General features: G+C 44.5%; 1 protein-coding gene across 7 annotated transcripts in view; it reads right to left on the reverse strand.

Annotated features, from left to right (window-relative positions):
• The window catches only part of CNOT4 (CCR4-NOT transcription complex subunit 4), a 122,784-nt gene that overhangs the window by 38,352 nt on the left and 56,754 nt on the right, over positions 1–27,678 (reverse strand). For all 7 annotated transcript variants that reach the window (XM_084652597.1, XM_084652594.1, XM_084652592.1 and 4 more), the window contains exons 2-6: positions 26,833–27,099; positions 7,812–8,009; positions 3,549–3,635; positions 2,835–2,936; positions 2,139–2,264 (exon numbers count right to left, since the gene is read on the reverse strand). In XM_084652597.1, the coding sequence (XP_084508723.1) occupies positions 2,139–2,264; positions 2,835–2,936; positions 3,549–3,635; positions 7,812–8,009; positions 26,833–27,006 (687 nt within the window). In that variant the 5' untranslated portion in view covers positions 27,007–27,099. The remainder of the gene's footprint in view (positions 1–2,138; positions 2,265–2,834; positions 2,937–3,548; positions 3,636–7,811; positions 8,010–26,832; positions 27,100–27,678) is intronic.

Genomic DNA, 27,678 nt, shown 5'->3' on the forward strand with positions numbered 1-27,678 from the left:
AAAACCAATTTACTGAAGCCTTCCTAGGACTTATTCTCCAGTTCAAGCAAAAGTGTTTGTTGTAGTACAGTCCAAGTACGTTTCAAGTAAGTTTCCAAGAGAAGTGTGTAGTCTGCATTTTACATCTCCCTAACGTATATTAAGCTGTCCAGAGGGAAGAAAGATAGTCGCTTCATTTCAAAGAGTTTCTTTGCTGTTGCGAACAGTTCTGCATTCCAAAGACTATTTCAAAAGTATCACACAGCTGTCAATAGGGTAAGCAAAAGCATTCTGGTTAGTGTGACTGGAGTTTGTTCAATACAGAAGTGGATTTCTGTACAGCAAAGTATTACAGGGAGATATGCATGGTGCTTTCAGGAACTGGGGAGATTTCTATGCCTGAATGATTCATACTGCACAGACTCTACTTCTGAGTGAAGAAGGGGATGAGATTCATTCAATTCAGGTCTATCCTTTTGGCATTCCTAGAACATATTAGAACCATTTATTTAAAGTTTATTCAATCTAATGCAGAGTAGCTTCTTCTATGTTTTATTTATTTTTTGAGAGAAGGCACTTAAGCATGACAACTGAAATAGGGTTAGACTAAATATTAAAACATTTTGCCTTCTCTCTTCCGACAACCAAAGCTGTCCAAATTTGAAGGAAGTTTTTGGTATGAGGCTTGGGTTAGAATGGTTACAAGGTAATATTACATGCAAGTTTAATTTCAATATTTTCAAGAATTTTAAATTAAATCTAAAGTTGCAAAATGCAAACAAATTGAATTTAAAATGCCCAGTCACTTGTGCCCAGTGACCCTCAACACTATGATAGGCACTTTAGAAACAGAAGCAAAATGTTACTCCCGTAAAATTGGAACTACATCATTATGCAAGTATCAAGTGTTCATTACACCTTTAACACACATTTTGTACGTAGTGTCACGAAATCGTATGTCTACAGAATCCAGTATTATGGAGTGTGATTCCGAAAGCACTCAAACATGTTGTACACTAACCGGTCCATGTAGACCCTAAATATTCCCTAGTAAACTTTAACATAGTACTGTGTCAAACAGTACTTTGCTGAAGTGCACGAGGAAATCTAGTGTGCACCAGCAGGGTCTAGGCAGATCAATTAATGTGCAAAGCATGAGTGCACTTTAGAAATCGCACCCCCATGGTGCACATTGCCAACCCATGTAAACAGCCCTCAGTTATACCCATCAGAGTTAAAAAAAATTCAGATAAATATAATTGAACTATTCATGACAATGTCAAGTCATCCCAGAAATACTGTACTATATTACAACTCAATCAAACAGTAATCTTTTTAGCCTTACATTTTTAAAACAGCAGAAGTATTGTTTCTCATTTTAAATCATTTCATAAAAAACTAAGTAGTACCGGGGGAAAAACAATCCTTACTTTAGTTACCTTACTACGGCTCACTCAAACAGCACTGATTATGCATCCCACTTCCACTAAGTATCATAGGTAATCCAATCAGAGTTAGAGACCTTATACACCCCCTTCAGTAGCACAAGGCTTCAGAGAAAAGTCTCCAAAATCATGCAAAGTTAAAAAAAAATATACTCCGTTTTTATGACACCACCACATTCTTCTGATCTATACTCAAAAGGCAATTCTTCGAAGCCCACACCTTCAGTCATGCAAGCCAAACTACTGGATTATGGGAGGAACAGAAACCTGTATGGTTTCCTTCCAATCCCTAAACAAAATCCACTTTGAGACGCTCATGACAATCATGAACCTAAAATTTGGTTAATGCAAACTTATAGATGTATTACGTGCTAATAAATTACCCTCAAAACATCTTAATACTCTTCCAAATGCTTAGCACCCATTTCATGAGATACAGTAGGAAATATAAACTATCCCACAATTGTCTTACAAACCTTTAACTATCCAATACTTGGAAGATTGACTCCTTTTGAGCCTGTAAAAACAGCACTCTTATTGGAAAACCACCAGTGCCCTATTGGCTAAGTATCTTCTGGGGTTAAAAAAAAAAAAGAAGTTTTGCTATGATAATATTTAAAGGCTGGCTACACTACACTTTAATATAAGTCATACACAGGAAAAAAACAGACATTTACACTACAATTTAGGATCCTCCTTTCTGTGCGCATCTACCTGCATCTCCTCTTTTGTGAAACTGGCTGCTTCGTCCCCCAGCTCATGTAGATACATACAGTCAGGTTTTGGACACTGCATGTTCTTTAGGAAATAACTGCAATATTTTGTTGTACCTAAAGATGCCTGAAGGAGAAAGAAAAGTGAGACTGAGTAGCTGAGCTAAGCACAGAAACCTAGAAGCCACATTTCAAGCACAAAAAAGCCCTCTGAATTTAACAGAGGTCTCAGAAGACAATATACCTTCATAAAAATTGGAGTTCATTGAAACAAGTTTTTTGATAAGGCCTAAATAGGATATCAGTAACATAAGAGACTCATATCCAGGGTCTAGATAATCAGAACGTACTTCAAAATCAATTTTCATCACATCAAAATAAAAAGCAAGACCAAAGTTGGGTAGAGATTTACTTTCATATTTGTAAAGGTAGGGCCAAAAAAATCTCAATTACAAGCCGGGATTTTCTGAGTTCATCTCCTATTCATTTCTGAGCCCTCCCACAAAACACTAGGCACAAGAGCTCAAACTCAAGACACGTGGATTCTATGACCAGCTCTGCTGATTTATATAAATACTGTGTCTAACTGGATGTTTTTATTGAGTAAAATATAGCAACAAATCTGAAACAGATTTTTAGTATCTGCACTAGATGTTAAAGTCCTTGCATGTGCCAATCACAGAATGCAAAATACTACCTTAAGTGTTCTGCCATCTACCACCACATTATTGACACACTGTATGGCTCTGAGAGCATCTTCTGATCGGATGTAGGTTACGTATGCACTTGCACTCGGACCCTAGAGAAAGAATTGAACAATGTGGAATTCTTTCTGGTTAGTTTTTTTTTTTTTTAATTTTCCTTTACTATCTGGCTAAAATTCATTTAACAAGGTTTAAAATTACATTTGTTTGAAATCAAACAATTCATTTACTTGAAAGGTAGTAAATGTAAAGGTCTGAAAAAAGGAAGCTTAAAGCTCTTAAAAGTTTGTGAAAATGAAAAGCTTATTAAAATATGGTTTATTAAAGTACTTGGTAGCTGGAAATGTAAGAATAGATACCACACTATTATTCCAGAGTAGAATAGATTCCACACTATTATTTTCTGAAGATTCTATCTTTTGCTTTCCTACCACGACCTCCATTATTTTGCAGACACTTTCCAAGGACTGCAAGTGCAAAGTCATTTAAGGATACAATCAATATTACTCTATGTACTCTGTTACTGTAGTATTGATTCTCCAAACCCCAGCCCCACAACCTGCCATGATAATTTGCCATGATAATTAGCCACCACTCAATCAGGAAAACGTAGCCCAGATTCTTCTTGAACCCGTAACTCCTGTCATGAACAGTGCCACCACAATACCAGAGCAACAAAAGCCCAAGAATCTCCTACCATGGCTTACCTGGGAGCCTGCATATGATGTGCTGTTGTTGATGACAACTTTATGTATTTTACCAAACTTCCCAAAATATTCTGGCCGCTTCAAAACCTGCAGGAGGAATGAGTAAATTAAACAGACATATTGGGAAATTAATAGCAACTCAATGATATTGCTAAAGGATTAATTTTTTTTAATGAATAACTTAGTTTTGCAATTAAGACCTTTAACTAGTGAAAATGAGAGAGGACAAGTTCATATAGATAAGTTTGTTCTGAGAACCTTCAATTAAAAAAGATTTACATTACTTTTTCTTAATGTTGGTAACATTAACACTGCCCCAAAGAGCCAGGATGACAGGTATTCATCATATCTTACACTTGAATCTTGTAGCTCCTTTTCGAACCCAAGACATCCAAATCCTGCAATAAGCAGCTGATGCCTACGACAGAGGGTTGCCCCGCAGTGCACACAACACAGTTATGTAATAGCTACCCCAGAACTTGACTGGAGCACAAAGCTGGCCCATGGGTGATCAGGTTGATCTAATATTTCCCCATGTTTTAAAGATACATTTATTTTGTAATTTCTGGAGTAAGAAAACAATCACATCAGTCCTAATTTTAAAAAGTGACTTGAAAACTCATCTACGGAGACACAGATAAAATTTTGTGAAATTCCTTTTTAACTGTTCACAATCAGTTTTGGACTTAGCTATCTTGAATTGTGTATTGCCTGCAAATTCTGCCAACCTATTGTTCACACCCTCTTCCAGATCATTTATGAATATGTTGCACAGCATAGGTTCCAGTACAGGTGCTTGGGGGACCACACTATTTACCTCTGTCCAAAAAAGTGACAGACTATTCCCACTCTTTGTTTCCTATCTTTTAATCAGTTACTGAACCACGAGAGGATCTTCTCTCTTATCCTCTAACTGCTTACTTGCTTAAAAGCCATTGGTGTGAGACCTTGTCAAAGGCTTTTTGCTAGTCCAAGACCACTATATCCACTGGCTCACCTTTGTCCCCATGCTTGTTGATGCCTTCAAAGAATTCTAACAGATTGATGAAGCACAATTTCCCAACACAAACTCCATGTTGATTCTTCTCCAACATATGTTCATCTGTGTGTCTGATAATTCTGTTCTTTACTAAAGTTTCAACCTACTTGCCTGGCACTGAAAGAGAACCCAGAAGACTGGAGCAGGGCTAATGTAATGCCCATCTTTAAAAGAGGGAAAAAGGAGGAGCCAGGTAACTATAGACCGATCAGCCTGACCTCAATATCTGGGAAGCTACTAGAGCAGGGGTCTCAAAAACGCGGCCCGTGGGGTTCTTTCGTGCGGCCGGCCAAGCTCCCGCCCCTCTGCCTACCCCATGCCATTCCCTGAAGCGGCCGGAACCATGCCCCTGGGGGCGGGGGTAGGAGGGGAGGGGGTCGCACGGCAGACAGCTCCATGCATTGCTCTCGCTTCCAGGCGCCACCCCCGCAGCTCCCATTGGCTGGGAACAGGGAACCGCAGCCAATGGGAGCTTTGGGGGAGGTACTTGGAGGAGCAGCAAGAGCAGCACAACAAGCCATGTCCCCCCGCCCCAGGAACATGGTTCCAGCTGCTTCCTGGAGCAGAGCAGAGCAGCCAGGCTGGAGCCCGCACCCCAACTCCCTGCCCGCCCCCTGCTGCACCCCACACCCCTCCTGCACCCCAAAGCCCCCTGCCCCGCCCTGCACCCCTCACCCCAACTCCCTACCCTGAGCCCCTGCTGCACCCTGCACACCACCTGCACTCCCTGCCCTGAGCCCCCTGCCGCACCCCAAACCCCAACCCCCTGCCCTGAGCCCCCGCCACACCCCGCACCTCTCCTGCATCCCCTAGGCAGGGAGAGGGTGGAGTTGGGGTGGGGACTTTGGGCAAGGGGTTGGAATGGGGGCAGGGAAGGGGCGGGAAGAGGCAGGGAAGGGGCAGGGCCTCATGGAAGGGATGGAGTGGGGGCAGGGCCGAGGGCAGCAGGGGAGGGCGTGTCAGTGATGCAGTCCTTGGGCCAATGTACTAGTCCTCATGTGGCCCTCGTGGGCATTTGAGTTTGAGACTTCTGTACTAGAACAATGTATGAAATAGTCAATTTGCAAATACCTAGAGGATGAAGGCGTAATCATTAGCAGCCAACATGAATTTACGAAGAATAAATCATGCCAAACCAGCTTGATTTTCTTCTTTGACAAGGTTACTGATTTGATGGATAGGGGAAATGTGGTGGACATAAATATACCTAGATTTTATCGAGGCTTTTGACACTGTCCCACGTGACATTTTCCTAAAAAAGCTGGAGAAATGCAGGCTTGGTAGAACTACCGTGAAGTGGATACATAACTGGTTAAACAGCCACATAAAGTAACTACTAATGGTATAATGTCAGATGGGAAGGAGGTCTCAAGTGGGGTTCCAGAGGCGAGCGACAAAAGATCATCAAAGGGATGGAATGCAAGCCATATGAGCAAAGGCTGAAGGAACCGGGTATGTTTAGTTTGGAAAAGAGGAGATTAAGGGACATGATAGCTGTCCTCAAATACTTAAAAGGCTGCCATAAAAAAGATGGAGAAAATTTGCTCTCTGTTGCCACAGAGGGCAGGACAAGAGGCAATGGTTTCAAATTACAGCATAGCAGATTTAAAATAAATCTCAGGAAAAGCTTCTTAACTGTAAGAAGAGTAGGACAATGAACCAACTGCCTGCAGAAGTCATAGAATCTCCTTCCCTGGAGGTTTTCAAAGAGGCTGAATAACCATTTGTCTTGGATGGTTTAGACTCAACAAATCCTGCATCTTGTAAGGGGGTTAGACTAGTTGAACCTTGGGGCCTCTTCTAACCCTATGGTTCTAAGAAGTTAGGCTTCCCAGCCTGCAATTGCAAGAATCACCTCTGGAGCAGTTTTTTTAAGAGCTTCCCCCTCCCCTGCAGCAAGGGGTTGTCTTCTAGCAGAATCTGTGTAGCTCCACTCTGCAGAGGAACATGATAAAGGGAGCTCATCAAGGGAGGCACACTTCCTGTACATTAAAGAGCCCAGCTGTGTAGTAGCTACCTGTGCAATGATGGAGTTTGCAGAGAGAATCGCAATATCAATCCACTGGCCATTACCCTCCCCCCGGCAGCGTAGAGGGAGATGAAGTAGTGAGTTGCATATCCAGTTCTGAGGCTGGATATGCAACTATGGAGTGGCTCTGCATCTAAGGAACAGCATGAGAGGAGTCGAAGGGAGTACTTTTCCTCCAACCCAAACCAGAGAGAAATTCTGCAGTGCACAGTCCAGCAGTTTCACTGCATACTAGGGACAGGATTTGGGCCTTGGTAATTCATATCTGTATTCAGAAAGCACCTGCAGTTTCAGGAAGACAGAACTACATTTGTCACTTTTAGAAGGTTCTCTGCAACTATGAAGGTTAGAAACTTTTTTAAAATTAAAGCAAAACTGTTACAGAAAGTGGTGGGTACACTTCACTAACCAGAAAATTTTGTACTCATCTTTGATGAGGAGTGGAGTGGTAAGAGATAACGGCCCTGCAATTTAGGCAACTCAGTTCTTTTGTCGCCCACCTGACCCAGATGCTTAGATCTCCCTTCCTACGTTCTGGATTTTTTTCCTCCCAGATAAGGCTGCCATAAGAAAATGCAACTGAATGGAGGCAATACTGGGACATAATACAGCAGAATTTCTACGAGTCTGATCTATCAGTGGAACAGTAGGGGGATTCCCTGGCCCTATCAGCTAATACCTTTGCATTGAAATAGTTAAGTATCTACTCCTCACCTCCAGTTGCACGCCAGGTACAGCAGGTAGGTGGGCCAAATGAGACTAAGAGGGGCACTGACGCCACTCTAGAAGTAGGGGAAAGACACTTGCAATGGACAGTGGTGCTGTAGCTGTGGGTCTAACACAGGTAAAGCTCATATATCCGAATCCTTCAGCTCATTTTATGTTGAAGAAACCAAACATTGTGTTTCTCCAAAAAAAGGTTAGTACACCTAGTATTAACAGAAACAAAAACAATGAACAGCTGGTGAGGTTTGAAGGAGGGAGGAATTTCATCCACGCCCTTAAAGTGAAGGGACCCTAAGCATCAGAGCAGCCATTTCTAGAGAGTTGTTTTATCTGGCATCAGTAAAAACCGACATGCAGTTTGCCATCCAAGTGAAGCACAAGGATACCACACTTTAGGTGTGGTCTTTAGATATTCTGATTATGGTAGTATTTAGGCAGCAGGGAGAAGTGGCACATGTGAACTGTTTACCTCTGGATCTGCTAGGCGCTGTGACAGCCCTACCACAAAGACAAGGTTCTTCTGTACAACCCGTACACTGGCCAGGTGTTTGCGATTCTCTGATATTTTCTGCTTTCTCTCGTTTTGCTTCTGTTTCTTTTCATTTTTTATCCTTTGCAGCTCTTCCTGGGAGAGTGGTTTGTACACTGCTGGATCTTCTGGATATGGCTGAACATAAAACACACCATTAAATGCAACCCAGTTAAGAAACTAAATATTTGAGAACAATTAATCTCAGTAATTAGATATACAAATTGATGTTAATGTTATGTAGTTTTCTGGTTGGCAGCTCTGTGGACACAGTGTACACAGCCCCTTAGGAAGAGAGGGGAATCTCACATTACTTTCAAACAATACCCCTACTTGCACTCATGTAATAGTGAAACTGACAAACATTACACTGACTCTGCTGCTCCCCCCGTCGGAGAACTCTACAAGCATTGGCAACAGGACAGAATCCTCCCAAGGAATTTCAGTAAGGCAGCACAGTAAGCATGGGAAAAGGCAGGGCCCTGTCATCGCACATCCAGTTTAATTCTGTCATACATATGAAGAATATTTTAAAAGCCAGTCTATAACATAGAACAAAAGAATCCATTTGGTCATTGTCATGAAATCAAAATGTGCACCTCTGGGTTTTCAAGAGTCCTCTTAGCTTTCTGACCAGAGAATTTTGCTATTGTGTAGTTCATTCTTTGTGTTATCTTCCCTTGGTATAGAGGCAGGTTACTACAACAACTACTACACTGGATCATTTAATAGTACTGTTAACATGTTTGCCTAGCAGTTTCAGACAGACTGTCTCCACTGGGGAGAGGGGAGGAAGCACAATTTTACCTCAAAATAGCTCTCTCATTGAAGACAAGCACCGTAGGTTTTACCTCAATTAAGTTAGTTGAAGTAAACCCACGGTGGGTTCACCCCAACGAGCTACACAGGAGTTTAAAAAACAGTTACGAACCTTTCCATAATTATTGTACTTCGAGATGTGTTCCTTGTGTCCATTTCACATCAGGTGTGTGTGCGCGCCGGGTGAACCATTGCCAGAGAGGTTTCCCCAGGTGGTATCCATCGGGCTGGCTTTATTGCACTCTGGTGCCATGTGCTTATGAGCTAGTATATGGGGCACTGCCGGCCACGCACCCTTTGAGTCTCTTTTTGCTGGCCAACTCTGACAGAGGGGTAGGAAGGTGGGTCATGGAATGGACATGACCAACATCTCAAAGAACAGTTACAGAAAAGTCAGTAACCATTTTTCTTCATCAAGTGCTTGCTCTTGTCCATTCCACATTAGGTGACTCACAAGCAATACCCCACGAGGTGGGCTTGGAGCTCATGGACATGCAGACTGCAACACTACTCTCCTGAACCTGGCAGTGTCTCAAGCCTATTGGGTAATGGTGTAGTGGGATGCAATAGTAGGCACCAATGACCAAGTTGTGGATTGGAACCTCTGCGATGAACACTGCTGAAGAGACCTGAACTCTTGTGGAGTGAGCAGTCATGATGGTGAACATTCTCATGCTCACAGCATGCCCGAATACTGGAGGTCATCCAGGATGAGATCCTCTGGGCTGACACTGAAAGGCCTTTCATCCTTTCTGCTACTGCTACAAAGAGTTGTGTGGATCTGCAAAAGGGTTTAGTCCTCTCAATAAAGAAGGCAAGGGCAAGCCTAATATCCAATGAGTGAAGTCGCCACTTTGAGTTCTTGTGAGGCTTCAGGAAGAAGACTGGTAGAAAAATGGCCTGGTTGCTATGGAACTGTGAAACCACCTTTGGCAGAAAGGCGTGGTGGGGTGCAGTTAACATTGTCCCTGAACAACACCGTGTATGGTGGTTCTGATGAAAGGCCCTTGACTTCAGAGATTCTTCTGGATGATCAATACAAGCAAGGTGACCTTCCAAGAGAGAAGCAGTAGAGGGCATGACACTAGCGATTTAAAGGGAGGACCTGTGAGCCTTGAAAGAACCATGTTTAAGTCCCACCGGGGGGAGGGGGAGGTGGGGGAAGAGAAGAGATCAGCTTGCGGATCTAAAGATAAAGTCTCTCCAGCCCTGTAACAAAATGAACCATCATTTCATGAGAGAACACTGACCTGTGTTCACTGGTCAGTGGAAGGCCAAAATTGCTGCTAAATGCACCTTGATAGACACGACCCAGACCTTGTTGTTTAAGATGGAGCAAGTAGTCTAAGATAGACTGAAGGGAAGACTGAGTTGGAATGAGGTCTTGTTGGGATGACCATATCAAGAAACACTTCCAATTGGTGAGGCAGGTAGCCCTAGTGGATGGCTTCCTACTACCCAGCAAAACCTGTCAAACTTGTTCTGAACAGGCCTGCTCCTCTGGGTTCAGCCATGTAACATCCATACAGGTCCAGGAAGAGAGGAAGTGGGGCTGCTACTGATGGATATAATAGCGTGCTGAACCAGTATTTGTGTGGCCATGCCAAGACTAAGAATAACTCTTGCCTTGTCCAGTTTGATTTCCAGGAAGACCTTGTGAACCAGAGGACCAGTGGGAATGCACAGAATAGGAATTTTCTGTCCATGGAACCAGGAAGACATCAGAGAGAGAGCCTGGACTGTGCCCGGGCAATTAAGAAAAAATAATGGCATTTTCTGTTCTGCTTGGTCACAAACAGGTCCATTTGGGGAGACCCCACCTTTAAGGCTTGAACCTGGTGACCTCTGGGTGACTTGTGGTCAGAGGAAAAGGATCCACTGAGGTGATCGGCCAGTGCGTTTTGGGCTCCCAGAAGACGTGAAGCCTTGAGGTGGATCGAGTCTTTCACACATGTCCCACGGATGTACAGCCTCCTGACACAGAATGGAGGATCAAGCTCCTCCCTGCTAGTTGAGGTAGAATATGGCTGCGGTGTTGTCAGTCAGAACTCACACCACCTTGTCTGAGACCTTGGGAAGCAACAGTTGGCAGGCTAAGCAAATTGTCCCAAGTTCCCTGATGTTTATGTGCAGGAAGAGTTCTTCCTGGGACCACAAGCCCTGTGTCTGTTGAGGCGGGCTACCCAACTTAGGTCTGACATGTCCGAGACTAGGGACACTGCCGAGTCGGGGCGAGATACAGGACTCACATTATTACCGACAGCGGGTCCTTCCACCACCAGTCGAGGGAAGAGAGGTCCAGTGTTGGAACAGCAAGCACTGAGTCCAAATGGTGTCTGTTCAGGGAGGAAATGAAGCTCGCCACGTCTGCAGGGACCTGAGGTGTAGCCTTGCATGCCAGACCACATAATTGCAGATGGCCATGTGACTTAGTAGTTTGAGGCAAATCCGGGCTGTCGTAATTGGGTGAACCATGACTTTGAATATCAGATCTGACATAATCTGGAATCAGATCTCTGGAAGGAAGACTTTGGCTTGGGTCAAGTCAAGCACTGGCCCGATAAACTCTGTTCTCTGAACTGGAATAAGTCAACTTCTTCTCATTTATCAAGAGGCCCAGCACTCGGAAAGTGGCTTGAACCACGCTAATGCTGGTCTTTACATGAGCCTCTGAATAACTCTTGATCAGCCACTTGTCGAGGTACAGGTAGACCAGAACACCTCGCCATCTGAGGAAGGCAGCTACCACCAGGCACTTCATGAAGATCCAGGGGGCTGCGGACAGGCTGAAGGGAAGAATAGTGAATTGGAAATGAGTTTGGTTCACAATAAACCTGAGAAATCTTCTGTGGTCACAAAAGATAAAAATGTGAAAGTAAGTGTCCTTCAAATCAATCGCGGTGTACCAGTCCTCTGGATCTAGGGAGGAAATGGTGGAGGCCAAGGAGACCATGCAGAATCTCAGTTTCTTGAGATATTAGTTGAGGCGACAAGCCCAGGATGAATCAAAGGCCTCTCTTGGCCTTTGGGATTTGAAAATATTAGGAGTAAATCTCCTTCCCTCTCAAGTTTTGCAGTACCTCCTCCAGAGCCCCCATCCGTAGGAGGGTCTGCACCCTCCTGGGTGAGGAGAGGCTTGTGAGAAGGATCCCTGAAGAGGGATAGGGATTGGGGGCGGGAGGTAGAGGTGGATGGAAACTGAAGGGTATCACCGACCACCACTGTTTTTAGCACTCAGAGGTCTGATGTTATGTGGGAACATGCCGGAATGAAGTGGGACAGTCAGTCCAAAAATAAAGGAGAGACAGGATCTGAGGGGGGGGACTGGTATAGTGCCTTGGGCACACCTTCAAAAAGACCTGCTTAGGCCAACCAAAGTGCCTACGCAAGCCCAGCTGGGAGGCTGAGGTGGATGGAAGTAGTTGACAGTGCTTATAACCTCTCCCCTTTCTTTTACAGGGTTCCTTCTCAGACACTGAGCTGGGAAGCGTGGTGGCTGATGGGGATTGATATGCTTCCTCAAAGTAGACAGAGCAGAGAGATCCAGGGACATGAGGCTAGCCCTTGAAACCTTCAGGCCATGCAGCCTCATGTTCATCTCCTCTGAAAATAATGAGGAGCCTTTGAAAGGCCCAGATTGACTGCTGGACCTCGTGAGGGAGTCCCAAGGGCTGCAGCCAAGAGCATAGGCTCATGGTGACAGCAGAGGCAATTGTCCTCACCATGCACCTGCTGCGTCCAGTGCCGCCTGGAGAGGCGCTCTGGCAACATTCCCTCCCTCTTCTAAGAGGGCTGAGAATTCCTGCCTTGATTCCTAGGGCACAGAGTTCTTAAATTTGGCCAAGAAGTCCCACAAATTGTAGTCTTACTCCCCAGTAAGGCTTGTTGGTTTGAGATATTTAGTTGTTGACCACCTGTTGAATAAACTTTCCTCCCAAATAGATCACGTTTCTTTGCATTCTTCTGTTTGGGAGTAGCACTCGACTGGCCCTGTCTGTCCCTTTCATTAGCCAGCGATACAAGTGGGATGAGAGTACAGATACTCGTACCCACTGGCTGGCACATATTTCTCCTCCGCCCCTTATTTTGAAGAGAAGATGGTGTCTGGCACAGGACTTTAACCTGATCCATTACTACCTCATTAATGGATAAGACCACCTTAGATGGAGCTGCTGCAACCAGAATGTCAATGGGGCTGCGGGATGATCCCTTGAGCTTTTCAATCTCTAGCCCCAAGTTAACCACTATCCGCTTTAGGTGCTGTTGATGAGCCCGAAAGTCTTCTTGTGGTAGTTAACTGCTTGGGCCCGAGATGGCCTCATCCGGGGAGGAGGAGGAGGAGAAGGAAGAGGCCTGTACTGGAAAAGGGGGCTTTTCTCTTTTTCAGCTTCAGTAACCTCCACAGGGGGCACATCCTGTAGATCGGTACTAGGGTCGGTACTGGAGTCAGTGTCCGGTGCTGAATGTGGAGGAGTGGGGACCACTTCTCAGAAGCAACTGAAAGGATCAGTGGGAAGGGGGACCTGGTACCGGGGGAAAACCGCAAGGATTCCAGCATGGCCATTGCACAGACCATTGTCCTCCTGGCCAGGCACCAGCACTGCACTAGAGGTACGATGGCATGTAGGATGAGTACTGATGGCTCTTAGGCTGAATGTAGACCTCCACGTTGGACTCAGACAAAGAGAGTCCTCTCTAGGTGACCATGGGGGAGCAGTACCTCTTGCTGCCTCCAGTTGGTGCCGAGGGTCCGGTGAACAGAAGAGGAGAAAAGAGACTGCTTCCCTCTAGAAGGTACCAGAGGGCCAGGTGACAGAAAGGTGCTCAGAGCACCGTGCTCTCTGCTGCTCAAGGTTGACAGAGCCGGCAGCTGATTAAACAGGGTAGGCAGGACCAGGAGTGACAGCAAATCTCTAGCCGCTGCAAAGGACTCCCGAGTTGGAGGCACTGCAATTCTGCCAGCACCACAACGACTTCCCAGTGTCGGTGAGGGATCCAGCACCAGACTCAACCATCTCAACGGTGCCGCCATGGGACCAGAGGTGGAAAAGTGGCCTGAAGGCAGGTTGCACTTCACTGCCTTCCCCTTGCTTGCCATTCTTTGGCACTGACAAGTGCCCTCTGTTGGTGTGCTACTTTTAGTGTTTCTTCTTCAGCATCAGAGATGGAGAGTAGTGCTGGGAGGTACACAGTGCCGGAGAAGTGCTTTGCACCAAGGCCGAAGTGCTTGGTGCTGAATCTGAGTAGCTTGGTTCTGAGGCCAGTCTAAAGATAGGATAACCTTAAGTCTGATCACTCTGTCCTTTGTGCAAGGCTTAAAGTCTTAACAAATTTGACAGTGATCTTTCATACGAGATTCTCCCAGACTCTTCAGACAACTGGAATGTGCATTGCTCACAGGCATCGGCTTGCCACAGGCAGCAAAAGACTTGAAGCCCAGCTCCAGGGGTAATGGGAGACCCTTAACAATAAGGGGAGAGGGTACCCTCTACAGTAACACTATTTACAATGCCTTGCATGGTGTCAGGCTTCAGAGTGGTAGCCATGTTAGTCTGTATCAGCAAAAAGAACGAGGAGTACTTGTGGCACCTAAGAGACTAACAAATTTATTTGAGCATAAGCTTTCATGGGCTAAAGCCCACTTCATCAGATGCATGCACTGGAAAATACAGTAGGATTTTTTTTTTTTTTTTTTTTTTTTTTTTTACACACACACAAATGAAAAAATGGGGGTTGCCATACCAACACGAAAGAGAATAATCATTTAAGGTGGGCTATTACGGGCAGGAGAAGACAACTTTTGTGGTGATAATCAGGATGGCCAATTTCAAACAGTTGACAAGAAGGTCTGAGTAACAGTAGGGGGAAAATTAGCATGGGGAAATAGCAAATCTATCCAGCTCTACTCTTAGCCCAGCAGAAGAATCTGTCCTACCTCAGGGCCTCTCCTTCTGCCCCTCCACCCCCACGAACATGATACATTTCTGTGGTGACCTAGAATCCTACTTTCGATGTCTCCGACTCATGGAATATTTCCAACACACCTCTGAACAGCATACTAACCCACAGAAACCTTCCTACCAACACTACAAAAAGGAGGATTCTGCATGGACCTCTCCTGAAGGTTAAAACAGAGTGGATTTCTACATAGACTGCTTCCGCCAACGTGCATGGGCTGAAATTGTGGAAAAGCAGCATCACTTACCCCATAACCTCAGCCGTGCAGAACACAATGCCATCCACAGCCTCAGGAACAACTCTGACGACATAATCAAAAAGGCTGACAAAGGAAGTGCTGCCCTCATCGTGAACAGGTTGGAATATGAATGATAGGCTGCTAGGCAGCTCTCTAACACCACTTTCTATAGGCCATTACCCTCTGATCCCACTGAGGGTTACCAAAAGAAACTACACCATCTACTCAAGAAACTCCCTGAAAAAGCACAAGAACAAATCTGCAGACACACCCCTAGAACCTCGACCAGAGGTATTCTGCTACCCAAGGTCCATAAACCTGGAAATCCTGGACGCCCCATTGTTTTATGCATTGGCACCCTGACAGCAAGATTGTCTATGTAGACTCTCTCTTAAGACCCAATGCTACCAGCACTCCTAGCTATCCTCGAGACACCACTGACTTCCTGAGGAAACTACAATCCATTGGTGATCTACATCCATAGTGGCCAGGATGGTGTTTTCTGGAAGAAGCCCTCTACACCAACATTCCACACGAAAATGAACTGCAAGCCGTCAGGAACACTATCCCCGATAATGTCACAGCAAACCTGGTGGCTGAATTTTGTCCTCACCCACAACTATTTCACATGTGGGAACAAAGTATACCTTCAAGTCGGCGGCACTGCTTAGGGTACCCGCATGGCCCCAAAGTATGCCAACATTTTTATGGCTGACTTAGAACAACGCTTCCTCAGCTCTCGTCCCCTAACGCCCCTACTCTACTTGCACTACATTGATGACATCATCATCTGGACCCATGGAAAGGAAGCCCTTGTGGAATTCCACCATGATTTCAACAATTTCCATCCCACCATCAACCTCAGCCTCAACCAGTCCACACAAGAGACCCACTTCCTGGACACTACACTGCTAATAAGCAATGGTCACATAACCACCACCCTATACAGGAAACCTACTGACTGCTTTACTTACCTACTTGCCTCCAGCTTTCATCCACACCAAACCACACGATCCATTGTCTACAGCCAAGCTCTAAGATACAACCGCATTTGCTCCAATCCCTCAGACGGAGACAAACACCTACAAGATCTCTATCAAGCGTTCTTACAACTACAATACCCACCTGCTGAAGTGAAGAAACAGACTGATAGAGCCAGAAGAGTACCCAGAAGTCACCTACTACAGGATAGGCCCAGCAAAGAAAATAACGCCACTAGCCTTCACCTTCAGCCCCCAACTAAAACCTGTCCATCGCATCATCAAGGATCTACAACCTATCATGAAGGATGATCCCTCACTCTCACAGATCTTGGAAGACAGGCCAGTCCTCGCTTACAGACAGCCTCCCAACCTGAAGAAAATACTTACCAGCAACCACACACCACGCAACAAAAACACGAACCCAGGAACCTATCCTTGCAACAAAGCCCATAGCCAACTCTGTCCACATATCTATTCAAAGGACACCATCATAGGGCCTAATCACATCTGCCACATTATCAGAGGCTCGTTCACCTGTACATCTACCAATGTGATATATGCCATCATGTGCCAGCAATGCCTCTCTGCCATGTACATTGGCCAAACTGGACAGTCTCTATGCAAAAGAATAAATGCATACAAATCAGACATGAAGAATTATAACATTCAAAAACCAGTTGCGGAACACTTCAACCTCCCTGGACACTCAATTACAGATCTAAAAGTCGTAATTATTCAACAAAAAAAGTTCAAAAACAGACTCCAATGAGAAACTGCAGAACTGGAATTAATTTGCAAACTGGACACCATTAAATAGGGCTTGAATAAAGACTGGTAGTGGATGAGTCATTATACAAACTAAACTATTTTCCTATGCTAATTTCCCCCCTTACAGTTACTCACACCTTCTTATCAACTGTTTGAAATAGGCCATCCTGATTATCACTACAAAAGTTTTTTTTTCTCCTGCTGATAATAGCACAACTTAATTGATTACTCTTGTTAGAGTTGGTATGGCAACCTCCATTTTTTCATGTTCTCTGTCTATATCTATATCTTCCTACTGTATTTTCCAGTGCATGCATCTGATTAAGTGGGCTTTAGCCCACAAAAGCTTATGCTCAAATAAATTTGTTAGTCTCTAAGGTGCCACAAGTACTCCTCGTACTATTTACAATGTATACACTGTAACTAAACTATAGAATAAACTTACAATACAGAGAAGAAAACCACTGATAGGCACCTTGCTGAAGCAAGGGGAGACATTTCAGCAACCATCACAGGTGGTAAGAAGGAACTGAGAGGGTCTGTGGCTGGTGGCACTCCTTATATGGCACACAAGAGGGCACTAGAGCCAGCCTGATGGATGCCAGACGGATGGAAAGATCTCCAGCAACGGTACATGCAGCGTGCGTACACACACACACACACCAACCATGAAATGGACACAAACAAGCATTCGAACAAAAACTGCAGTGCCTCATCACTCCTCGGGCTTCACATTGAGACAGCCATCTTGAGGTAAAACCACCCTTTTTTGCAGTGAAGACATACAACTCAGAAAGCATGTCAAGGCTATTATATATTTATCCTCCACACCCTGCTGCTCACAAGGCACTCCTACCCATTCTCAGTCCTGAAAACAAAACTCAGAATTATAAAATGTATAACTAGTCTTCATAACAGTTTGAGACATACAGTAACAAAGTTTATATAACACAATATATACACAATGCATCGTAAGACAAAATTTAAAATTGATGAGAATGAAGAAGTTACTGAAGTGATGCTAAAGATATGACGCGCACATATTACGGAATTTCCTCTGGGGCTGACAGTTTAAAATATGAAACTTAATCAATTACATGGAAAACAGGGAATTCTCTCCCCATGTTTTAACACCCAACCGAGTTGACTGACTAGGTGCATTATAGAAGAATTTAACCTTCCCCTGAATTACAATACACTGACCAGTACTAGAAGCAGGATACCAAATGAACAGTCTCTCTACACTGTCCTGGACAAACAGCTAATCTGAAGTACTTGAGCTGGTATGCAAAGGATAGAGCTTGTACTGAAAGTATAGGGAATATACTTTTTCATTGCCATGCACAGGAATTTAAAAGTCGACACATTCTATTAGTGTTAATGGAAAAGATGCATTCAACTCCATGCACAGCAACACCATATTGACTTGATCTACCCTTGAACTTGGATTTTTAAGGAAATGTGGCTTAAAATCAAGGTATTGTAGCACCACAACTGAAGAACAAACCCCATGCAACAGTCAATCCTTCATGCACACTTCACTTAACTGTTGGATCATAATCAATGACCCACTCTTGAGGCTTGGTCACAGCCATGCTTATCACAAGTTATGTCTTCGACACACACGCTCGGGTAATCATTTTAGAAGGACACAGCATTAAGTTTATATGGCATTTCACAGATAGCTGGCTCTTTGAAGTAAGGAACTTTTTTTTTTAAACTTGAACAGCTCTTTGTCTAATTGTATGCAGACTATTAAATGATGAAGAGGATAAAGAATATTACCTAGAAGTAGGTAGAGTTTCTTAAGAGGAACTTGGAGGAAAGGCTGTTTGGCACACAATGCAGCTTTCAGTTACAGGGGATAGTGAGGATTGAGGCATGAGGCTAAGAACGGAGGGAAACCAAGGTTGTATCTATAATAGGTAACCGTACCACTGAAAACTAAAACAGTTTGCCCCAATGTAAAGGAGGATATGGGTAATGTGTCCATTCTATGCATCCTTTTTTTCAGAATGGAGATCCTCAATATTAAATCACCAAGCATCCCAGGTGACCCAGAAGAGAAAGAGGAACAAATTCTAGCAATACACACAGTAAGTCAGAGGAAGAGTCCAACAGTGGAATTCATGTTGCGTGAAAGGCTCTATTCTCCACCATGATCAAAGTAATCAGCTCCATGAGCTGCTTCAAGACAAAGTTCAGTGGACTGCATGCCATTTTGAAGTCAGGAGCATGATTACAAATTGCGTGAGGGTTGTTGGATACACCTGCTTATCCAAGGTAACTGCAGAACTAAGTGAGGAAGAGGAAGTTACTCACCTTGTGCAGTAATGATGTCCCTGTGGATGCTCCATTGTATGTGTATCTGCGTCCCTCAATGAAGGTTTTGGTAGCACTGTCTGTTTGGCCCACACATGAGCACAAGGGAGGGAGAGCATTTCCTCGAGGCTAACTAGCACTATGTGGGTGAACCACCCTCTGTTCCTTCCCTACTGCAGCTCCCCTACTGAGAACACCAAAGTAGAAGGGAGGGTTGTAGAGCACCCAAGGGGGACACACCTTGAAGAACTATCATTACTGCACAAGGTGAGTAACTTCCTCTTCTTTGAGTAGCATCCCTATGGGTACTCCAAGATAGGTGACTCCCAAGCAGTATTCCCCAATGGAGGGTCAGGGCTTCGGCATCTAGTCTATTATGGATGACAACGCTGTGGAGCTGAAAATCTAGTAATTGTATAGTGTTCTGTGAAAATATGAGCAGATGCGCAAGTCACTGCCCTGCAGATTTCTGGCATAGAAACATTTTTAATGGCGTGACAGAGATGAGAAACACTCATGGAATGCGTATGGATTCCAGATGAGGGTAGCAAATTACGATCATGGTAGCACTAGTTAATACAATTCAGGACCCATTTGTAGAGTCTCTGAGCTGATACTGCTACACCTTTGACCTTTCCACAATTTAGAGGAAGAGCTTAGGAGATTTCGTAAAGGCCTTTGTCCTGTCCAAATAAAAGGCCACGGCTCTCCTAACATCATGTGTATGTAGTGTAGCCTCCCTGTTGTCATGAAGAGACTTTGGGTAGAAGGTGAATGAACTGTTTCATGTGAAAAGACGAGGTGACCATGGGGATGAACTTTGGGTGTGACTTTAAAAGAAAATTGTGAAGGGGTGTATGTGCCATTAATATGCTGCTATTTTCCCTATTCTCCATGCCAAGGTGATGGCTACTAGGAATGCTGTCTTCATTGGTAGATGTGTAAAAGAACAAGGGGCCATAGGTTCAAAGTGCCGTCTAGTTAGGCTCTTTAAAACTAGATTTAGGTCCCTCACTGGAATGGGGTGCCTGATTTGGGGAAAGAGGTTTCCTATATTTGACAGGTTTCAGAGCAGCAGCCGTGTTAGTCTGTATCCGCAAAAAGAAAAGGAGGACTTGTGGCACCTTAGAGACTAACAAATTTATTTGAGCATAAGCTCACGAAAGCTTATGCTCAAATAAATTTGTTAGTCTCTAAGGTGCCACAAGTCCTCCTTTTCTTTTTGCTATATCTTCAAGGAATCTCTGTTGTTGGACAGGTGAAAACAGAATATCCCTCTGCTTGTAGAAAGCCATTATGGCTGCAAGATGTACTTTGACTGAGCTGAGAGACAGCCCTGTCCTCTTGAGGCCTAGTATGTAGTTTAGCATGGTGGGGAGGGAGGAAGATACCAAGGTAACTTGCTTGGAATTATACCAAATCTGGAATCTTTTCCATTTTTGCAGGTGAATGCGGCAGGTAGACAATTTGTTTACTGTGTAATAACACTTCTTGTATCTCCTTGGAGCAGCAGGTCTGTCTGTTGGAACTATGGAGGAACAATGTCTTGAGTCGGCAGATCCACAGGTTGGGACTGGAGGGTTTGTCAGGTCTCACCTTCTCAAGGGGAATTTGTAGTATCTGCTACTCTTTTTGTAAGATCATGAAATAGTTTAAAATCATCCTCCATGGATGATGGAGGGGGCCATCACTGCCTCACCTGGTGAGAAGGAGGAGATATTGGTTTGTGGTGTAACCTCTTTAATCTGTTTCAGAGTAACAGCCGTGTTAGTCTGTATTCGCAAAAAGAAAAGGAGTACTTGTGGCACCTTAGAGACTAACCAATTTATTTGAGCATGAGCTTTCGTGAGCTACAGCTCACTTCATCGGATGCATACCGTGGAAACTGCAGCAGACTTTATATACACAGTGTGTGTGTGTCCCGGGAAAAGGGGGGTGGGGGGGGTGAGAAAGCCTGGATTTGTGCTGGACATGGCCCACCTTGATTACCATGCACATTGTAGGGAGAGTGGTCACTTTGGATGAGCTATTACCAGCAGGATAGTGAGTTTGTGTGTGCGTGTGTGTGTTTTTGGAGGGGGGTGAGGGAACCTGGATTTGTGCTGGAAATGGCCCAACTTGATGAGCACTTTAGATAAGCTATTACCAGCAGGACAGTGGGGTGGGAGGAGGTATTGTTTCATGATCTCTGTGTGTATATAGAGTCTGCTGCAGTTTCCACGGTATGCATCCGATGAAGTGAGCTGTAGCTCACGAAAGCTCATGCTCAAATAAATTGGTTAGTCTCTAAGGTGCCACAAATACTCCTTTTCTCTTTAATCTGGCCTCCTGCTCAAGTTTTCTTTTGAGGTTATGGAGCTCTGGATGCAGAGGCTGAAGGAGACCATCTTACTGACACTTGGGAGGAGACACCAGATGCCCGAGAAGTATGGTGCCTGTAGGTTGCCCATGTTCCCAGTATGGTGGAACCCACGGGTGGTCATACCAAGAAGGTTGAGGTTTGGACTGAGGGTGAACTGGAAGGGCCCTGGTTGATGTAGAAATGGGCCATGGTGTGAGGACAGTGAGAGGATATCATCCTGGTCACTATCTGAGTCCTCATTGGACAGCATTGGAACTGACAAGGAGACTGGTGGCCAACACCCTGGTGCCAGTGGTGATTCCAGGGATCGAGATGTGCTCAGTACCAGGGCCCTGGTATCAAGCAAGTGGGAAACTCTTAGAGTCTCAGCCACCATGAGATCTCTGGGAAAATGAAACTCCTGCAGTACCACTGTGATCAGCACCATCAAGGCTTGTTGGTGCGGATTCGCTGATACTGAGGAAATCGGCAGAGATCTTGCACGAGATGATCAGTCCGAAGATGGTTGTTTGGAAGTAGCTGATACCAAGGGTTTCCACATCAGTACTGCTTTCACAGAGACATTACAGTCTTTGCTCTTGCCCTTGACAGGTGGTGTCGCCGCTTCAGAGCCTCCGCCCTTCAGGTCTTTAGGCTTATAAGTGGTGTCTGCACCTGAGGACCCGTGTCTCCTCTGGATACCGTGCTTTGTAGCCGAGGTGACTGACCATGCCAGAGATCTCCTCTGGCTGGTCCGGGGCTCAGTCTGAGGACTTGCAGCTCTCTTTTGGAGGCCTTGCAAAGAGAGTACAAAGATTTCCTCTTTGGTTCTCCCTCCTTAGATGTAGAAGGCTCTGGGAACAATCTTCACCGTGGAGGGGATTCGGGACCAGGGTCAGAAGCTCGTTTAAGAACATCCTCCATAAGGAGTTTCAACTTTAACTCCTGGTTCTTTTTGGATCTAGCCTTCAATTGCTGACAGAAGGTACGCTTCTGTGGAATGTGAGCTCTCCAAAGCACCGACGCAGTAGCAGTGTAACCTATTTCCAGTACTGCCTCCCTGCAGGAAAGACACCGTTTAAACCCGGGGGAGTCAGGCATGCCCTTTTGCTGGGGGTGATCCCCAGATGAGAAAAAGGGAAAAGACGGGGGGAAGATTTTTTTTTTGAACAGTAAAAAAACCAGAAACCTTATAAAACTAAGAAAAATCTAATGGAAATGCTAAAAGAAGCTAAGAAACTGAACTCAAACTCTGGTGTAAAGAGAAAGCGGACTGCAATTTGCTCTGTCTTAGGCCAAGTGCAGTTGAGAAGGAACTGGGGATGGTTCACCCATGCAGTACTAGTTAGCCTCAAGGCAGGAAGAGTTTATGTGTTGGCCAAATGGACACTGCTACCAAAATCTCCAATAAGAGGCACGGGAAAACAGATATACCTACAGTGGAGCACCCAAAGGGACACTACTCGAACGAGGAGACTTTTGCATCCCTTTGGGAAGCTCCAGATTACCTGCATGAGAATGTCATTCTCTGTAGAATGAAAGCAGTGTTTGTCCTAAGGAAGAGGTCTACCCTGGATAGCAACTGGTCAATCAGGCACCAGTGGGACTGGAAATCCTTGAATATAGCAACAGAGATCAAGTGTTTCAGTGGCGTACAATCAAGCTAGCAAACATCCACAAGACCACTGATGGATTTGAATAGCTGGGTTTCCTGAATTTCTGGAGCTATAGATGAACCCATGCGCACCTGATCAAGCCCAGGAATAAACTAACAAAAGTCTACCACTCCATGGTGACAAAAGCCTTATAAGATCATGGTGCATAGTTCCTAGATGTTTACTGGAGTGGGCGAGGGGAGAGTGATACAGCTACAGAGTGTGTGCAGAAAGGTGGTCAAGTATGCCTCTGAAAGGCTGAAAGCAAAGTGGAAGTACCTACTGAATACAGTGAACAGTGTCGTGATATCCGCTTGTTGTATTCTATCCAATATTGTGAAAGCAAAGGAGGTGTTTGACAATGGACAGAGGAAGGCATGAGTCTTGGAGCAAAGAATGGAGGTGGACAAAGGTGTGCCACTAAACGTGTGACAATTATGAACATTGCCTGCAACAGGCATATGAACCAAATCAGAGTTGCTTTGTGCTCATATTCTGCTGTTGTAGGAATGCAAGGGGATCGATGCGCTTAATGCCTGAATGCGGCATACTGAAATGTTAGCAGTTTAACTTAATATCACTGATTCCATAGTTGCTAGTGGGTTTGATACCATGAATTAATTAGTTTTTAATAAAAGTATTACCAGCATTTAGATGCTTTTGGACAAAGAGGATATGGGGGTAGAAAAGCAGTGCTGTTTAAGGTAATTCAAACTATGCCTGCTGAACTATTAACTGAGATTGATTTGCATAATGTATTTTATCACGAAACATGGAAGCCACCTTCAAAAATGTAGTTAATACATAACAAAAAACAGCAAGCCAGATTTTGTTTTATGCTGAAATGTGGACTAACTGTGCAAACTGCTATTGGCCCTGCATGTACTCTATCAAAAGTTCAAAACTTTGTTTTGAAGTCTTATTCTTTATCATGTTGTACATAGCTCCTCACACACTCTTTGTCCTCTTGCATAAATTTCCCTTGGCATTTAAAGAGAAGTTGCATTTTTCTTCAAACTTCAAATTTTTTCTTTCCATGTTTTTCTGAACGTTGTAAAAACAGATCTAGTTTTTGTTCCTTGCCAAGGGATCTGTCAAGCACTCTGCTTCTTGTATTCCCAAATGCATGGTCACATTCCTGCCATGTAATGGATATGCCAAACATTTCCCATTTTTTGCCTTGTTGCAGAAGTGGTCTCTGAAAAGAGAAATATGGAGTGAGTCAATATGCTTACGTCAATGAGCCTCTGCCTGCTGCCTCCCCAGGCCAGAACTTTCCCCTGCAGCAGCGAGAGAGGCTCCAGGAGTGGGACACTACATTGCTAAAAACAGCAGCGTAGATGGGAGAGGCACTGCTTGGGCACAGAGAGCCATGTAAGGTATATGCCCTAAGTTTCTGGCACAGTCTGTTCACCATCTACACAGAGGTTTATACCTGTGCTGGTGAGGTGTGGTGTGTAGTGAATGCACTCTATACCAGGCCGTGCAGTGCACTTAGCCTTAGAATGATCACATGGCATGGCTCAGCTAGCAGGGTACTTCTGCCCTCAGAACTGATCCATGTAGGTGAATGGGGAAAGGTGGTGATGGGCATTATGGGTGGGACTTCCAAAACTAGCAATATCCATAGGATGAGGGAATTAGAGGGCTGATGCACCAGGGGAACCAGAGAAGGCAGATGGGAAGAGAGGACTTCTATCTTCACATGATGCTACATCTTCATCCTGTTTCACACCCATATGAATGTTCACGTGAACCCAGAAAACTGCTCCCAAACCCCAACCATGCAAAAACCTGAGTTAAAAAACACAAACACATATACCTTGCGCAGATATCCCTTCAGTCTCCAAAGGTGTCATCTTCCCAAACATGACTGCTTTTGCTGCAGCTACCATCTCAGAGTTTTGGACAGATGTTACTGGGATCTTGGCAGAGCCTCTGGCATTCCTGGATCCTGGTCTGCCCCACTAGTTTCAGAGAGCACCACGGGAGGTGGTGTTCTCTTATTTCCAGGTTCCTCAACAGCCCACTGGTGGGTGCCACAGTTCTGTCCAAAAGCATCTCATGCTCCAAAGATCGGAGAGTGCCAAGAACATGGTCTGGTTCATCATAAGGGCAGATTTTCATCACTGCCCTGGAATGGCTGTTGACATCCCCAGCCTTATTAACATTGCATCGCCAGTCCTTCTATTTTCTCCCAGCACTATTTTCCTGAGCAAATGATATCCAGCTCAGTAAGGCATTCAGACACCTAGTCATGAGCCAAAGTGTTCCAAATTACAGAGGTCAGCTGTAACGATCTCCTTAATCCAGACACTCACTAGTGCCCGGAAGTCTGCTGAGGAATACCTGGCAGCATGTTTCTACGGTGGCTTCTGAGACATGCTCCAAAACCAGTTTGCAAGCACACAGTAATCACAAAGGAGTGAATACTGGCAAGAAGTACTGTACAACAACATTTCGGGGGCATGAAGCAATATTTGTACAGGCAAAAAGAGTCCAGAAAGCTTGTCCTCAAGCCAGCAGAGTACAGAAGGTAAATCAGACAGACTCCATAAGCAGGTACTGTGGGACTGTAGCAGAAGGAATAATCATATCATTGGCATTATCACAATAGAATTTACTGTCGACAATGGCATTGCACTGGTGGAGACAGACAGTGACCGATGACACTGATTAGTCTTCCTTGTAGAAAGTCCAATCCAAAACAGTGAAGCTAGCTTCTGTGCACCACTGATTACACCTGTATGTCAATGTGTGGTGCTTTTCAGGCTTGCTAGAGTCTCCAAACAGTGATTAGCATGCCAAATTTCTTTACTGTAGACAAGGCCCAAAGGAGCAACATGGTAAGATGACTGAAGGTGCATATGGAAGAATGAGGCAGCAAGTGCACAGATGCAGGTGTAGCAAGGTTACTTAAGGCCTAGAAAGGGAGCTGGAATTGATACCATAAAAGAGACAAGATGCCAATGAAGGGATTCAGTGAGGACAGGGACATGCTTAGAACAGGGGAAAAAAGGGGGGACCTCTGTAGCTGGGTTTAGAGGAAAAAAGGTGAAAAGCAAGGAGACAAGAGGAAGTTATAATAATTAAAGGAGACATTACCAAGGATTTCTGAAGAGGTGTGTTGGGTGATGAAGGCAGAAGGAAGCAACAGATTTTAGCTGAGACTACATGAGGAGGAAAGAAAAGAGAAAAGTCAAAGATTCCAAGGTTGTGACCCTAGGAGACACGAAGGGCAGCAGACTTGAAGATCAGTTTTAGGGAGTTTAAAAAGAGAGAACCAAAATGTGTCAGGTAACTGAAGTTGTGACTGGATAGAATGGGCGAAGTCTAAGTATGGCACTCAAAGTACCTTGAGCATTTGGTAACAAAGATGCAAGAAACTACACACCCGTCAAGCACTCTCACCAAGAGCTAATGGCTTATAAAGTGGGTGTCAATAAAAATGAATAGCTCTGGCTCAACAAGTACAGCAAAAAGGGGTGCTTTATGAATTCCCACACAGCTGCACCACCATACCTTAACCCTCACTTGAAGCATATCCTGCTGTTTCAATCCTCGCCATCTATCCCTAAACAGATAGATCAGTGCATCACTATCCTGATTCCCAGATTTTTTATTTCTCCTTTAACTCTACCCACAGACCTCAGTCCTGACCTGCACCCTCCACTGCTATTCCACTTCTATCTATTCCGCAGAGACGACTACTGGTTGCATAATGATTTTCATATGTACAGATGGCATCCAGACAGTGAGACGCTCACACCAGATCTACACTGCCATTTGAAGCAAGGTACCCTGATGTAAAGGAGTACTAACCAATGCAAGAACCTCAAGACATATGCAAGGTAAGCCGTTATTCCAGGATATTTACCTTTCTGCAAGCAGGACAAAGTCCATTCTCATCAGTGCGGATACGGTGCCAACAGAAGCGACAGATTTGGTACCCACACGTGCAAGGGAAGAAGTTGATGTCATCAATCTCCAGGGGCTCCATGCAAAGAGGGCATTCCACAGGGTCTTCCTTCGCATCAGGGCTGCGAGACATCTTCACGTGTTTGCAGAGCAGCAAAAAAGTTTATAATAACTTAAGGGAGCAGAAAGGTCTGCACTGAAAATTAAAATGGAGCAACTTGAAGATCTGCAAGAAAATAAGACAAATGTGTCATTGAGTTAGTATTCAAGTTTATATTGCAAAACACAGAAAACCCAAATGACAAATTTAGACTTTTGGTTGTATCTTTCAATTCTCCATAGCCTTTCCTCTCTCTCTCTACCCCCGTAGTCTTTCCTACATGACTTATTCACTAAGTCCAACTTGGGCCTCTCGTTCTGCTTCTGAGTCACATGAGCTGTTGGAAAGGTGCTATTATTGGTGTTTCCCTACCTAGCAAGTCATTGCTCTGACTGTTGCTGGCCAAGTGTCCTTGCCCAACAAACCCTAGATTTGAGATTTTGCAGATGAGCACAAATACCTAAAAGCAATACATGGAGTACATGCAAACCTTCCTGGATACATTTAGGGAGTGTCTGAAGTCGATCTCAGAAAGTGGCAATGAAGTGAAAAAATGAACCTACTTGCTTTATAAAATACTTGCAGAGATTGGGAATTATTTCAAGCTCACTGGTTCAAATCCAGTCTCAGTCAGTAGGTTAAACTTTTTTTAAGCACAGAAATTTAAGAAAAAAGCAGTAAAAGCTCTTTTCCTCAACCCTGACC

Source organism: Lepidochelys olivacea, assembly GCF_965140295.1.
Source record: "Lepidochelys olivacea isolate rLepOli2 genome assembly, chromosome: 1".
Lineage (NCBI taxonomy): Eukaryota > Metazoa > Chordata > Testudines > Cheloniidae > Lepidochelys > Lepidochelys olivacea.